At 32.7% G+C, this 15,260-nt stretch overlaps 1 protein-coding gene across 14 annotated transcripts in view; it reads left to right on the top strand.

Annotated features, from left to right (window-relative positions):
• MRTFB (myocardin related transcription factor B) overlaps positions 1-15,260 on the top strand; it is a 328,483-nt gene that overhangs the window by 188,869 nt on the left and 124,354 nt on the right. For 12 of the 14 annotated variants that reach the window (XM_074196435.1, XM_074196431.1, XM_074196428.1 and 9 more), the window contains 2 exons: positions 2,666-2,882; positions 9,544-9,606. In XM_074196435.1, the coding sequence (XP_074052536.1) occupies positions 2,729-2,882; positions 9,544-9,606 (217 nt within the window). In that variant the 5' untranslated portion in view covers positions 2,666-2,728. Of the gene's footprint in view, positions 1-2,665; positions 2,883-2,906; positions 15,257-15,260 lie in introns of those variants that run through there. The other 2 variants (XM_074196436.1, XM_074196439.1) reach the window with 2 other exon arrangements.

The raw sequence follows: 15,260 nt of genomic DNA, 5'->3' as shown, positions 1-15,260 counted from the left end.
TTGAATTTTAGGTTTGATTAATTAGGAATCTAAACAGTAAGCTGACACTGGTTAGAAGTTTTTTGTATTTTTTTAATGAAATAAAAGTAGACATTCTATTTATATTATTAAATAACTTTAAACTCATAATTGTATAACAAACCATTGAAAGACTGGGTTCATGCATATTGTGGTTTATATATTTAGGTAGTCATCAAGTTCAGAGTTCATTGGGTGGCCTAGTAAAGGAAAATTGTAAATATATGTCTCCATTTATAACTTATTACCTTCTCTAAGACTTGGCATAATAAAACCTACATATCTGCACTAATAGTGAACAACCTGAAACTTGCTTTTAGCTCGAAAAGCTCTTTTTTTCTTTTGAAAATCATTGTTGATGTTTTTCTTTAAGAAAAGGAAAAATTATCTTGAAATACTAAAAGATACTTTTATAAAAGTTACAGTTTTTCTTCTTGCTAGAAACTATTTTTTAGAAATTTGAATTTGTAACTTCTTTTTTAGGTTCTTTTTGCAAGGCAAATGGGGTTAAGTGGCTTGCCCAAGGCCACACATCTAGATAATTATTAAGTGTCTTAAGACTGAATTTGAACCCAGGTACTCCTGACTCCAGGGCTGGTGCCTTATCCACTGCACCACCTAGCCACCCCTGAATATATAACTTTTAACTTTTAAGAGAATGCAATTTTTCCCCCCATCTTTAGGCTACCACATCTTGATTTTCACTAATATTTATCAGATGTAATAGGCTAAGGATTACAATGCCATTTTAATACTGATGTTTCAACACTACCAAGATTACCTTTCATCTGCATATAGATAGCACTTGAGCTTAAAAACATTTTTTTCAAAATAATTTTAACCTCATTATTGCCCTTTTGAATAAGGAGCAAATGATGCTATTCCCATGTTATAGAAAAGGAACTTTTGAAATACAGGGAGATCAGTCATTTGTATGAGTTTAAACAGTAGTGTAATTTGGATTATCAGAATCAGAAAGAACATAATTCCAACCTCTACTTAACATCTACAAACCGTACTTTTCCCACTTTTGTTTGAATTCTTGGCTCCAGGCATTTTATCTTACTCATTCCCCATGACTGGCAGTGTTCCTCATCACTCCAATCACTGACCTCCTTGGTCTTTTAGGTCCCAACCTAAAATCTATCTTCTACAAGAAACTTCTAGCCTCTCTTAATTGCTGTAGTTTCTTTTTAATTATTTCATATTTATTCTGTATATAACTTGCCTTGTATCTTTATTTGGGGGGGCATATTGTTCCTTCAATTAAATTGTAAGCTCCTTGAAGTTGATTTGCCTTTTGACTCTTCCTTTATCCCCAGCAATTGGTAGAGTGTCCAGCACATGGGAGGTACTTATTGAATTGAATTGAACTCTTCTGGCAGTTGGTCAACAAGCATTCATCAGAGGTCTAGGTGCCAGGCACTTTACAAAGAAAACAAAAAGAACTTCAAACAAAAAACAGCCCCTACTCTCAAACAGCTTAGTCTAATGGAGAGACATCATGTAATTTACAGACAAAATAGGTGCAGGATAAAGTGGAGATAATCAGCTGAGGGAAGATAATAGCATTAAAGGAGATTAGTCTTAAAGACTTTGGGATTTTAGTTGAGATTTGAAGGAAGCCAAGAAATGGAGACGAGAAGAGACAATTACATGTATGGGGAACATTCAGTGAAAATACCTGATGTTTCTTGTGCAAGGAAAGCAAGGGGGCCTGTATCCTAGGACCAAAGAGTATACCAAGAATTGGAAGAAGATTGGCATAGGAGACAACTAGGTTATGAAGGGTTTTGAATACTAGAAAATTTTAGTTTTGTTCCTCCTATAAGAAGCCACTAGAGTTTATTGAATAGTGTATTGAAATAGGATAGGAGATATCTACCTCCTGATGTGGATTATCAAAGGCCTTCCAGATACTCCAGATAGCTACCATTTCTCACTTACATTTTTCTTTTTCAGTTCCTTAAACTTTTCTGCCCTATGACATTCCCTGGTGTCTCCTCACCATGTTGATCACTCTCCTTTTAGTCTTTTTTTTTTTTTTTTTTTTTTTTTGTTTTTGCAAGGCAATGGGGTTAAGTAGCTTGCCCAAGGCCACATGGCTAGGTAATTATTAAGTGTCTGAGGTCAGATTTGAACTCAGGTACAGGTACTCCTGACTCCAAGGCCAGTGCTCTATCCACTGCCCCGCCCCCTCCTTTTAGTCTTAACCTAACTATTTTTTTTTTTTGCAAGACAATAGGGTTAAGTGGCTTGCCCAAGGCCACACAGCTAGGTAATTATTACGTGTCTGAGATAAGATTTGATCTCAGATCCTCCTGATTCCAGAGCTGGTGCTCTATCTACTGTGCCACCTAGTCTCCCTCCTACCCTAACTTTTCATTGTCCTTCATAAAATGTGGCATCCAGAAAGGACATAAGAGTCCAGTTGTATTCTAGCTAGGGTAGAATACTATCACCTTTCCCCTTTTGGACATTTACTCAGCATTTTTTTATTCTCTGCTATTTTATATTCTCTGCTCATATTTAGCTGATAGCCTTCTAAAATTCCTGGCCTCTTAGAAGGAAGATTTGAAAATTGTATTTATTGCAAAAAAAAAAGAAGAAACAATACTAACCAATTGTAAATTTTTTGACTTGGCAGTCTCATCCATCAATTTTGGTTAAGAGACATCTTGAGTCCTGTGTTTGTGGTGTTTGAGAGACTATGGATCACCCCGGGATAGTAGAACCTGAGGATGAGTTGGGGTCATTAGGCCACCTTGCTCCAAGTCCTCAAAGTGAAGCTGTTGCTCATGAATTCCAGGAACTTTCCTTACAGTCTAGTCAGCATTTACCTCCTCTCAATGAACGCAAGAATGGTGAGTTTTAAAGAATTTGTAGTATTATTTATCTTTTATGAGTTAATACTCTCAACTAACCTCTCAAATGCAATTTTTATATTGTTAATTTCTAATAACTTTAAATCAGTTAATACTTATAGATGACATCTTTTATGCCTCTTTTTAATAGTCTTTTTCCCATTCTCTCTTCAGCCTTGAAAAATGTTATTGCCATGAAATTTTGTCCTAATTGTTTCAAGTAACCTTTGTAGTTTTATCTAAAAATATAGAAATGTCATCAATCAAAACTTTAATCACATACATTTAATAAATAATTCTTTTATTGTTGAACTCTAAAAGAAATCTGTTGCCATTTATAAGAGCTTTAAGTATTTATAATAATTTTTCTCATACTATTTCAACTATAAATTACATAAATAGCAGGCTATATCTGTGTGTCTTTAGAATACACATAAGCTCTATTTACTTCACTTTGAGAGAAAATTAGTCTGGTTTCAGGTAATGCTTCAGACTTTGCATACCTATCAGTTATTTTTCCCCTTGAAATATTTTTTATGGGCAACATTGTTTTTGGAAATGAGTTTGAGACTGAGAAATTTAGTTTTTGTACATTGATATGCTTGATGGTGGTGTTTCATACAAGTGACTTCACTAACCTGGGAATGGAATGGGTAACTTTTCTGAGAAAAGTTTGGGCTATAAACTTTGCTTTTATCATGTTACATTTTAATTTTTATGTTGTCAAATTTGACAGTAAATATTTTCTTGTAATCCTAGTTTTCTTATTTATCAGAACATGTTTTTGGTTTAAATTTCATCTCTTAAATGAAAATGAGAGAAAAATATTTAAATAAACTCTATGACTGACCTATTTTCTAGGGTTAAATTAACACGATTTTTCTCTATTTATATTGTAAGTCTACTGTTATTCCATCCTGCAAATCAAAATGGTTATTTGCCACTACTTCATTTTCAAATCTTTGATGATCTCCAGGTGAACACCTGAGACTCTGATATCCACAATTATGTCTAGTCTAGCATTAGCATGTTATTCTTTTTGTGATTTTTTTATCATATTAAGCAAAAATGTACCATAAGTATACATCTATCAAATAGGACAACAGTTCTATCTTAAAATTAGAATCTAGCCAATGTGAATGTTAATATTGCAGCAGTTTCACAAGAAGCTCCTTTCTGTAAGAATAATCTACTTTTCTAGTCTTTTGAGGCATACCTTCAGATTTATTATTTGTCATATTAGGAATCACACTGTTAAAGGAATACAATATATAAAAAGCATTAATGATGGTCCTTTTGTTTTCCTAAATGATACTACATTGAAAAATCACACTTCTCTTTTTTTATATTGTCTTATACTGAAAGTTACCAAAAGTACATCATGCTTAAGTTCAACTTTCATAGTCTTTTAAAACTACAGAACTTTAGACTCTCATTATCCTTTGAGAACTTGATTGATCTAAAATTGTCCCTTAAATAAAATACTCTAAGGATGATGTTTGAGCAACATCAGCAATGTGTAATTACCTAAAAGACCTAAAATGATTAATTCCATTTTTAGTAAATAGTGAGTGGGAGTAAAAATCACCACCTGATATTTCAGGTGTCAGTATATTAAATATGATTACATTTACTAAATCTAATTTAATTTGGATCATTAAGAACAATTAGGATTAAATAGGTGTTGAAAAACTTAGTTGTTCAAGAAGACCATTTATATGAGATAAAGAAACAGTATAATTTCATTGCATTGCTTACTATGGGCATCTTTAATTTTTATAGATAAAGCTTTAAATTAATGTCATTTATGACACTATTTCATACTATCTTTTTTTAAGAAGTTTTTTTGGCTCATATCATAAAAAGTTTTCAAAATGTTCATCAATTGGAAAGCATGGTAAAAATTGTGAGCAGAAAACTTCTCTACTGTAGTGATTGATAACATCTCTCATATGGCCTAGAGTTTTATATCTTACACATTAAGAAATTACAAGTAACCTCATGAAGATATTAGTGAAAATCATGTATGTATATCTATTGGGTTCTTAAGGCACTTCAGCTTGGGTAATATTTTTATATGCAGCAGTACATAGGGTGCAAGAAAAATTCATCCTAGTCTCTTTATTTTTTGAAGAATAATATGATTCATTCATTATATGATTAGGTGGTTTTAACTGTCAAAATTAAAAGATACTATTTGAAGATTAAAACAAATTGAATTTAAATTTATTCCAATGAGAACTTTTTGTGATTGTAATTTTAAGCATTTGAAATTCACTTACTAAAATGGTTTTCTTTTTTGACAAAAGGAGATATTTAAATTTTGAGACTCTATGGAATGATTGCTTCACAAAATAGTTTATTGATGAACTTTACAAGGAAAATGACCATTACATTTAAGAAATGTTTCCAGGATTTTTCCTCATTGTTGATTAATATTTATGTTGGCAGTCTTCGTGAAATAGAAAAGTATTTCCACTGCTACAGTAATTATGAAAGAAGTTTTCATCAGAACATACTAGTGTTTTCCTGTCCCCATAGTGAGGCTCTAAAAGTCACATAGCTACTAGTACCTAGTAAGGCAAACTGCTTAGGTTTTTCATTGAGATTATCAGACAGATTAGTCTATTCAAAACAACTTCATTCAAGTAGTTTCACAAAAACAATGCATTGAAACACAAATTGATCTTCTAACATGAACATGATTATCAAATCAGACTAGTAATCAGAGGAAGCCTTCTTCCAGTTTCCAAGTGAAAGTTGTTCTTTAAATACCTGTTTGTATTGGCAGTATGTTTTGCTCAGTCTTGATGTTCTAGAATATGGTAAATGGAGTCAAGGAAAGATATAATGGTCAAAAATCTACATTGCTCTGTGTTGAGATTTTCTGCAGATTTGTTTCCTAGCTTATGCATTAATTTAGACATTGCATTTAGATTTTTATATACTGCAAAATAGTTAAAATTGTGAGCTGCAAACCTGCCTTTATTAATTGGTAACATCTCAAATAGCCTAGAATTTTACATATATTTCATTAGAAATCTTAATAAATTACCTGAGAAGCTAGCAGGATTCTCTTCTTGGTTGATCTTTTTCATTATATTCTTCAATGAACCCTTGAAAGCAAACATTTAGAGATGAAATTTCTCTTCAAGCTAGGATAGGGCTTGTTTATTTAGATGTTGGATAGCACCAGCTATGCTTTAGTATTGAGAAAAAGTTAAAAGGATTATATAGTTGCCATCATTCCCTTTCAAACTCTACTTGCTTTTTGGGGGGGTTTGTTTTTGGTTCTGGTTTTTGCAAGGCAATGGGGTTAAGTGACTTACCAAAGGTCCTACAGCTAGGAAATTATCAAGTGTCTGAGACCAGATATGAACTCAAGGTCCTCCTGACTCCAGGGATGGTTCTCTGTCCACTGTACCACCTCGCTGACCCTCTACTTGCTTTTTAAAAGTCTATTCAAGGAGAATTTTCTTGCTGGGATGACACAGTGGATAGAGTGCTGGCCTTTGACTAGGAAAACTACACCTTCTGAGTTCAGATATGACCTCAAACACAAGTCACTGCACCCTATTTGCCTCAGTTTCCTCATCTCTAAAATAAGCTGAAGAAGGAAATGGCAAACCACTCTGTTATCTTTCTCCCGGGAAAACTTCAAATGGAGTCTTGAAGAGCTAAATACAATTGAAAAATGACTGAGCAAAATCTTATATAAATTGAAATCCATCCCTTCTATTGGATTCTCTATCATTTTAACAGCTAATAACAAAGACTTGCAAATCATCTTTTAAATTATAACCTGCCATTTTTACCTTTGTTTCTAAAGAAAAATAATTGATAAACTATGTGCTGAACACAAGACATTGCAAGTTGGTCTCTTTGACCATTTAATTATGTACTTGTAAAATTCAGTCTACTCAGCCTATAAAAATTTCAGAGGTGGTGGTGCAAAAAAAAGCAAGTTCTGATCTTCACTTTGAGTTATTGACTTTTTCTTTTTTATTTGATAGTACAGATACTTTTTCAAACATCGTGGTAAGGCATTGAGATAATGCTTTAATGGATATAGAGTAATTCCAAGAAGATAGTCAGAAACCACAGTAGTTTGATAACTTCATAGTATTTGAGGTGGAGAGGCAATCAGCACACATTTCTTGTCTACTATGTACCAAGCACAAAGGTACAAAGCTGGAGGGATTAATGACATCAGAAAACAGATGGAACAGAATTTAAGAAAAAATTAAGCTATGGAACCAAATGGGTTTTTTTTTTTGCTTTCCCTTATTCCTGTTGAAAGGATTTTAGGATCAAATCTACTAACTAAAGCACTTTGCAAACCTTAAAGTACATGCTAGCTATTATTAAATGATTGGGGATTATATTACCTCTGCCACTGGTTTCACCTTTAAGATACTTTTCTTTTGAGTAATTGTAGTAATTCAGATATTTTTGTCAAAAATGGTATTTTAAAAAAATAGTATTTGAATTTTCTGAGATTTTATTATATTACATCTAAATAGTAGCAGCAGATGTGTGTAGAAATCAGACTTGGAACTTTGTCATGGACAAAAATGTATAGATCCTAGTTAGAACTCTCTTCAACCAATTTTCTGAGTTTTTTTGCCAGATATTTTATCAGGATTTATGATTTATACTCAATACCTCAATGGTGTTTTGATTTAAAAGGAATTATATTTCCTTAACGACCGCAAATGAAAAAAAATGAATAATTGTTGTAACTCTCAAACTTCTTTCTTGAGATAAATTCCTGATCCTTCAGAATGCTTGCTAGGTCTTCATAAGTAGCTTAAGGGTAACTTACACTAGTCCAGAATAACTTTTTAAAAATTTCCTTCTAAAATGTGATATAAATAGGCAGTTGGGAGCCTGGCCATTTCTTTTTATTCTAAATTTCTTGTTTAAATAGCTATGTTACTAGATTTTAGTTTTGCACCAGTACATTGTTGAATACATCCAAGGTGGGGGGGCATTAATTTGCATTCCTCATTTATGGTGGTTAATTACTTTGGACACCTGACTTAGCTCCATAGTAGCTGTTTTAAGCATGTTTTGGTAAGTCTACGAAGTGCTTGATAAGGCTTACAAATTCAAAGTGAAACTAGTAAAATCATCAGGCACAAAGAAGCTTTGTTTATAAGTTATCTATTTAATAAAGTGGGGCTCTTTTCATATTTGACAGTTACAAAGTACAAACAGTTAATATGTGAATAAAACTTAGCAACAGTAATTAAAAAGTTAAACCAAACTGATTCAAATCTCAGACATTGCAAAAAAATTTTTTTGCCAGCTTTCAAATTTTAATTGGATATTTCTATCATTTCTGGAGCCATCTGCATATAGCATATATATAGTTAAATTTACATATATCTATATAGCTCTCTCTATATATTTATATGGTGTATAGGAAATGACCACCAATTACCGATTTAATACTAAAGTGTACCAAATGATTTCTTTTAGGTTCCAAATCTATAAAGCTTTAGCTCATTTAAAGCAATACACGAAGAAACATTTTTGTACTGCTCCACAGAAAGCAAGTTTATGTAATTGCAGTTGGCAAATATAGATAAAATAGATAACTAGTTTAGAGAAGAAGATACAGTTCACTTATCTGTAATCCATCCTTCCTGCTTTTCTCAAGTCTATTTGGAAAGGAACAGGTTTTATAATTACTTAATCTCAGATCAGGGAGGTCGCTCAGAGACTAACCTGTATCTGAATTAGAATTCCCACTGCAGTAAGTACCTTTACTGCAGTAAGCAAAATAGTAATTGGAAAAATTTGATGGGATTCTCAATCTAAGAACCACCTGAGTTGAAAGAAATCCTAGAGGATATTAGTTCAACTCCATTTCCTCTTTATCCACCAAAGCATAGTCTGAGTCCTCTATACAGTATTCCTTATGGTAGTTATATAACTTTTACTTGAACATCCCCAATGATGAAGAATGTTTTACTCATGAGTTACTATATTCCATTTCTGGATAGATTTTGTTTGGAAGTTTTTTTTAAGTAGTAAGTTGAAAGCATTATTCTTATAACTTCTATACTTTTGTCCTCAGGTCAGCCTTATGATTCTAATTTGTCTTCCACATCATGGTTCTTCAAACATTTGAAGACATATGTCCTCTTCCATCTCTCAATCTATTTAAATCTTATAACTGTGTTCTTGCATACCTATGAAGAGAAATGATTAAAGCTGGATGTCCCATTAGTATTCACTAGTTGAGAGAACTGATTGTCAAGAACTACTGAAATATGTTGTTTCAGTAATAAATGAGGGCTGTTTTAATGTAGGAGTAAAGATTGGAAAAAAAAAAACAATCCCAACCTAAAAGTATGAGGAAAAATGTAGTTTGTTTTTTTTTTAATACTTATCTTTTCCTTTTTTTGTTTCTCTTTTAAGTTAAAATTTGGAGAAGAAATATTCTAGACATCATTTAAAAATATTGAAAAAAAAGTGGAAATATGAAAAATGTGGTGAATACAAGGGTATATAAATCTTTTTTTGGTCCATGATGGATAACAACCCAAATTCATTAGCAGTTATCAGAAAAAGCGTTTTTCTAACGCCTTTAAATTAACCCATATTGTCTGACTCTTCCACCCTTACCTACTGCCCTCGCTATTATTAACAGGAAGTATAGTCTTATGGGAGTCAGGATTCCAGTCTCCTCTGCTGACTCAGTCTGTGAGTGTGGGTAAGTCTTAAAAAACTATCTGTGTCATAGTATGACCGTCTGTATTATTTGTATGATAGCTTTCAAGTCCATATGTCTTTCTCTGGCTGCCTCTCTTCATATCATCATTTGCTCACTTCTGATAGCCCATTCTCCTTTGTGTTATTCTGTTCATTGGGCAGCAGAAAAGGAAAGAAAAGAATGGAGTGGGGAAATGTCCACCTTTATCAGCTCATGAAATTTTTATTGTACGTGCACTAATAATGTTACAATCACATATCTATGTCACAGGTCTTTTAGTGAAAGTAAACATACGTGCCAACTCTATATTTAGTTGGACAAATTTCTGTTTTTTAAAAGAAAAAAGTGGTAATCTAGTTGATGTTCTTATTATAACTTATCTAATTAGAATATATCTATGGAATTATGCAATATCTCCCTATTTATAGTTTTCAAAGGTTGGCAGGTATGTATTAGTGTTTGTGTAGTAGTATCAGTTATTCAGAAAAAAAGACCCTCGTAGCTGTTTATTTTAGTTCAAAATATTCATGCCTTTTGCCTGTTAATGCTGTTGTTTTCAGGAAAACTAGCTAGTTTGTTGTGTGTTTTCATCAATTCTCATTTGAAAATAAAGGTGATTCATGTATATTTGTGTACTCATTATTTTCAGTAATGGCATCAAAATAAAAGCAAAAAATTTTATTTTTATTCATAGTTTTCCCCTTGTTGCATTTTAAGTTAGGAAGATGCAAGTGCATTGGCATTTTTCAGTAGTTCTGTACTTCTAGTTAATATGTGGAAAACAAACACCACCTTATCTCAAACTTTATTTACTATAAAGCATTTCAGGGTTATACCAATAACTTGTTAGCCAAACTGTCATAATTTCATAGAACCATGCAATTTTAACATGGTAGTGACTTTATCTGTCATCTGTTTCAGCTACTTCTTTGAAGATAAGGATACTGAAGTTCAAGGATAGTGATAGTAGCAGCAGCAGGACTAGAATTTAATTTTCCTTATTCACATACCAGTGTGTTTTTAATTTAATAATCATAAATGTTTGCTCTGTCATGTCAGCCCTTGAAATGATTATTTCAAAAGTCTTCAAAATGCAATATTTAAAATATATGTATATTAATCATGCCCTATGAAGAAAACATTATGCCAGGTGCTGAGAATACAAAAATGAAATAGGACACAGACCTTATTATAAATGAATTTATCATCTAGTAGTTTCTCTTTGTTAACTTTCTTATAGGATATATGAATATTTTAAATACTATTTCCAATCATAAGTAGTAAAGAGTTTGCTCAGAATTGGCTCTTAGAATGAATGCTTCAGCTGTACTATCATTGTAAGTATGGTACTTCAGAGGCTGATGGGAGAAACTATTTGTAACTTAGTGTTTCTTCCTATAACTATTTATTTTTTTTAAAGATGTTAACTGATACATGAAATTTTTATTTCTTTCCCTTCACTAAACCATTTGAATATAGTAACTTAGCTGATGAGAGCTCATGGGGCAAATGAAGTAGGCACTGATTTCCCATGAAGTTTGTCTTCACTGTTGGTACTGCCAGTTCCCACAATCCTTGCATTCCCTGGGCATCACTCAGTGTCTACAAGGAACAATTTTCAAATCTTAAAGCATGTGAAAAGACAAACAGGCCAAAACTCAGAACCCTCTGGGGATTATGACCTCTGAAACAGACTACATTCTGACATTTTCACAGGCTACTTGAACGAATTCCAACAGGGTTATTCCATTTGGTAAACTACTAAATGAACCCTCTGTCATCAAGGGCCGATTTATAGATTTTTCTAGTTTATTGTGTGCTTGTTATGAAGAGATTACAATGGTTGAACATAATCAGGGAGATTGTTTTTAAGGTTTATAAGTATTATGCTGAAAATTTCAATTTTAAAATTATAAGAGACTTATTTGGCTTACAAGAAAGGATTCTTTCTGCTAATCCTGAATTTTAGTTTTTTTTACTGGAAATCTATGTGTGTAAGTAAACACATTTCTATCTGAAAAATCTTACCCTGTTGACCCAGTGGTTTAACTAAGTAATTGCTTATTCAAAAGTCATCACTTAAAATAGAAATTTTATAAATGAGGTTTAATGTGCTACCCTACCCTTTATTATTTTTTGGTATCCTTTGGAATATATTTAAAAGAAAGAAAAATCAATGTTTTTGGAGTACCATTGTAAAGGATCCTCTCTTATTTCAGTTACTTAAAATAATTGCTTGAGTTTTTTTAATTCATTGACTAGCACTGGCAATCTATAGAGTATTACGTTAATAGGCTCTTGAAATGATTTATTTACATATTTAACATTTCTTTAAAAAGAAAGTCAATTCTAAAAATAGCTTAAAGGGAAGGAAATCTTAAGAGTTTTAGAGCCTGATCAGCTTGGGGAATTTGATAATTAAGATTTGTTTCTTCTGTTTCTAAGTTTACAATTCATAATCTTAATGGTTCAGAAATATCTGAAAAGTGTTATCATTGGAAATCAACTCACATGGCTGTAACCCATGTGAAATTTGGAGGGTAGCAAAGCTTCTCATCTTAGAAGGATCAGGTTTGTTGGTGGGTCTGTGGAATATTTTTCCTTTCTTGCATTATTCTTCCTACCAGAACAAATATTTGGAATTTATCCCAGAAATCCTCAAACTCTTTAGGGTTTGGGCCAGAACTTTTATCAGAGTGGATTACTCTAAGAAGAAGAGGTGAAACTCTTAATGTAGATGTTTCTGAGTCACTACCTATGTAGTATAGGAAAGCAGATGATATTCTAACCTAAGAGTCTTTAGTAAATTCATGGCAGAGAATGAACTGACTTGTCTAGAAGCAAGGATAATCCTAAATGAAATAGTGACAAGATTTGAACCCAGGACTTCTGTTTCCAAATCTCATAGCTCTTTCATTATCTCTTTGTTTTCTCAGTTGCTATTATGCATAACTGTGAGTTATATAATTAACAAAGAATATTCTCTGTCCATCCTATAGGAAGTACAAGTAGGGTTACTTTACATGTTATCAGTGACTGACAAATTTCTATCATTATAAACATTTAGAGCTTCATTTAGTTTTCTCAAGGTATTCCAGAGATCTACATTGTTTTCCTGAGTCTTCAAAAGGTAAAATTTAATTTTCCTTCTGATTGACTTTTTTCCCATAGGTAGCCATGTTAACTGGTCATTGACATTATTTTCCTCCAAAAAAAAAGAAGAAAGGAAGTAAGAAAGGCTTTTTCTTGATCAAAGTAACTCTTTCATTTCCTCTCCAACCATGTCACTATCCTTCCTCACCTAACTTTCTCTCTCCTACTCAGTGAGAAGTACCATTGAAATAAAAATTGGTTTATAAAATTAGAATTTATTTATAAATTTGGTACATGTTCTCTCCTACAGGATGCAAACTCCTTGCAAGCAAGACCTGGTTTCTTTTTTTCCCTTTGTATCCCCATTGCATAGCACAGCAAAAGGTATCTACTATGTGTTTAATAAATTCTTGTTCAGTTAGACTTAAAACTGTTTTACTGCACTCTTATTGTATTATCGACCTTGCTGTTGTTTGTCTTCATTCTTGAAGAACAACATGACATCAGGGAGATGATGAGGACTTGCATACATAATTTGGATTTAAGTGGGGGGGATACTGTGCTCAGTCTCCAGCCTCACTTTCTCCTCTTTCATCTGGGTCCAGTGGATAGATAATGGATTAAGATGACTGGAGATGACTGGGTCTATACTCTGAAGAGATGATGAAAAAGGGTGAAAACATCACTTGTACAAAAATATTCATAGCAGCCCTGTTTTGTGGTGGCACACAATTGGAAATCAAGTAAATGTCCTTCAATTAGGGAATAGCTTTGCAAACTGTGGTATATTTATGTCATGGTTCTATTAGAAACCAGGAAGGATGGGAATTCAGGGAAGCCTGGAGGGATTTGCATGAACTAATGCTGAGTGAGATAAGCAGAACCAGAAAAACATTGTATACCCCAATAGCAACATGGGGTGATGATCAACCTTGATGGACTTGCTCATTCCATCCGTACAGCAGTCAGGGACAATTTGGGGCTGTCTGCAATGGAGAATACCATCTTTATCCAGAGAAAGAACTTGAACAAAGACCAAGGATTATTACCTTTAATTTAGAAAAAAACTGATATCTTATTGTCTGATCTTGCTATCTCTTATACTTTATATTTCTTCCTTAAGGATATCATTTCTCTCTCATCAAATTCAATTTGGATCAGTGTATACCATGGAAACACTGTAAAGACTGAAAAATTGCCTTCTGTGGGGGGTTGGGGGGAGGGAAGGAAAATTAGGGGGAAGGAAAATTGTAAAACTCAAAATAAATAAAATCTTTATAATTCAAAAAAAAAATGACTGAAGATAGTCCTGAATGTGAGGCAATCAGGATTAAATGACTTGCCCATCATCACATATCTAGTTAGGGTCAAATGTCTGAGGCTAAATTTGAATTCAGGTCTTCCTGACTCCAGAGCTGGTGTTCTATCCATTGCACCACCTAGCTTGCCCCTTATATATCCACCTTACATAATAATGATGATGATAATGGATATCTTCATAGCACTTCAAGATTTGCAAAATGATAGTTGGTAGTTTAGATAGTATTTCTATTTTGCAGATGAGAAATAACTTCAGTGGGAGTTGATGATTTCCTCATGATCATTGAGCATGTGAACGAATCAGACCTAAGATCACCAACTCAGATCTTTCCTATTTGCTTCTAGGACCCTGGATGCCATACCAATATGATACTGTCTCTGTAGTACTGCTTAATATTTTCCTTAAGCACTTTAAAAAATATATCATTTCTACTCACAGATACCCAAAGTACAATCTAAGCTCTTCTACCTGCTTAGTCTCATAATCTAACCTCATTAACCATATTTTCTACTACTTCTCAATACATACCTTTTCTATTAGACCTCACTTCTTTGACAATATGCTATTCAGTTAAGCAAGGATGAGTATATGTTGAAAAAAATAAGAAATATAATAATGCTTAACCCTAGAAGGACCAGGTACATCAGTTGGTGAGTGTTTTTGGACACTTGAAATTTCATACTTTATATGACTTTTTCTATATTTTTGTTGTAAATGTGGGCCTTAGTATTATCAAGACTTTCAGATAAACAAAAAACAAAAATATGTAGTTCAACTTAAAAGAACCAGAGATATTTAGTGAAACATGTATTTAATAACTTCTTTATTCTTGTAATGCAAATAAGAGGACATGCTCCTAATTTATTTCTCTTAGATTCCTATTAGTTTTTTCCCCCTTGGATCATCAGTAAAATTCATCAGATGTTTATAAAACCTTGTGAATAGTGTATTTATGGAATAAAGTAAAATTTTATCTTTTCATTTTTTGCCAATTAAGATTTTTTTTAATCTTTTGGGATTTTTGGAATTCATAACTTGGTTGTTTGTATCCTTACTGATAAAATGCCTGAGTGTTTTCTCTGATGTAGATTTTAGAATTATTAAGGAATATCTCACCTAATACATCCAATTATGAATTTTCAGATGGTGAATTTAATATTATAAATGGTACAATTTCTATGTGTAAGGTAGTGAAAGACTTCCTCATGTGATTGCAGCAACAGTGAGTACCTTCAGGTGA

Source organism: Macrotis lagotis, chromosome 8 (genome assembly GCF_037893015.1).
Source record: "Macrotis lagotis isolate mMagLag1 chromosome 8, bilby.v1.9.chrom.fasta, whole genome shotgun sequence".
NCBI lineage: Eukaryota > Metazoa > Chordata > Mammalia > Peramelemorphia > Peramelidae > Macrotis > Macrotis lagotis.
This window is presented reverse-complemented; position numbering and strand designations above follow the sequence as displayed.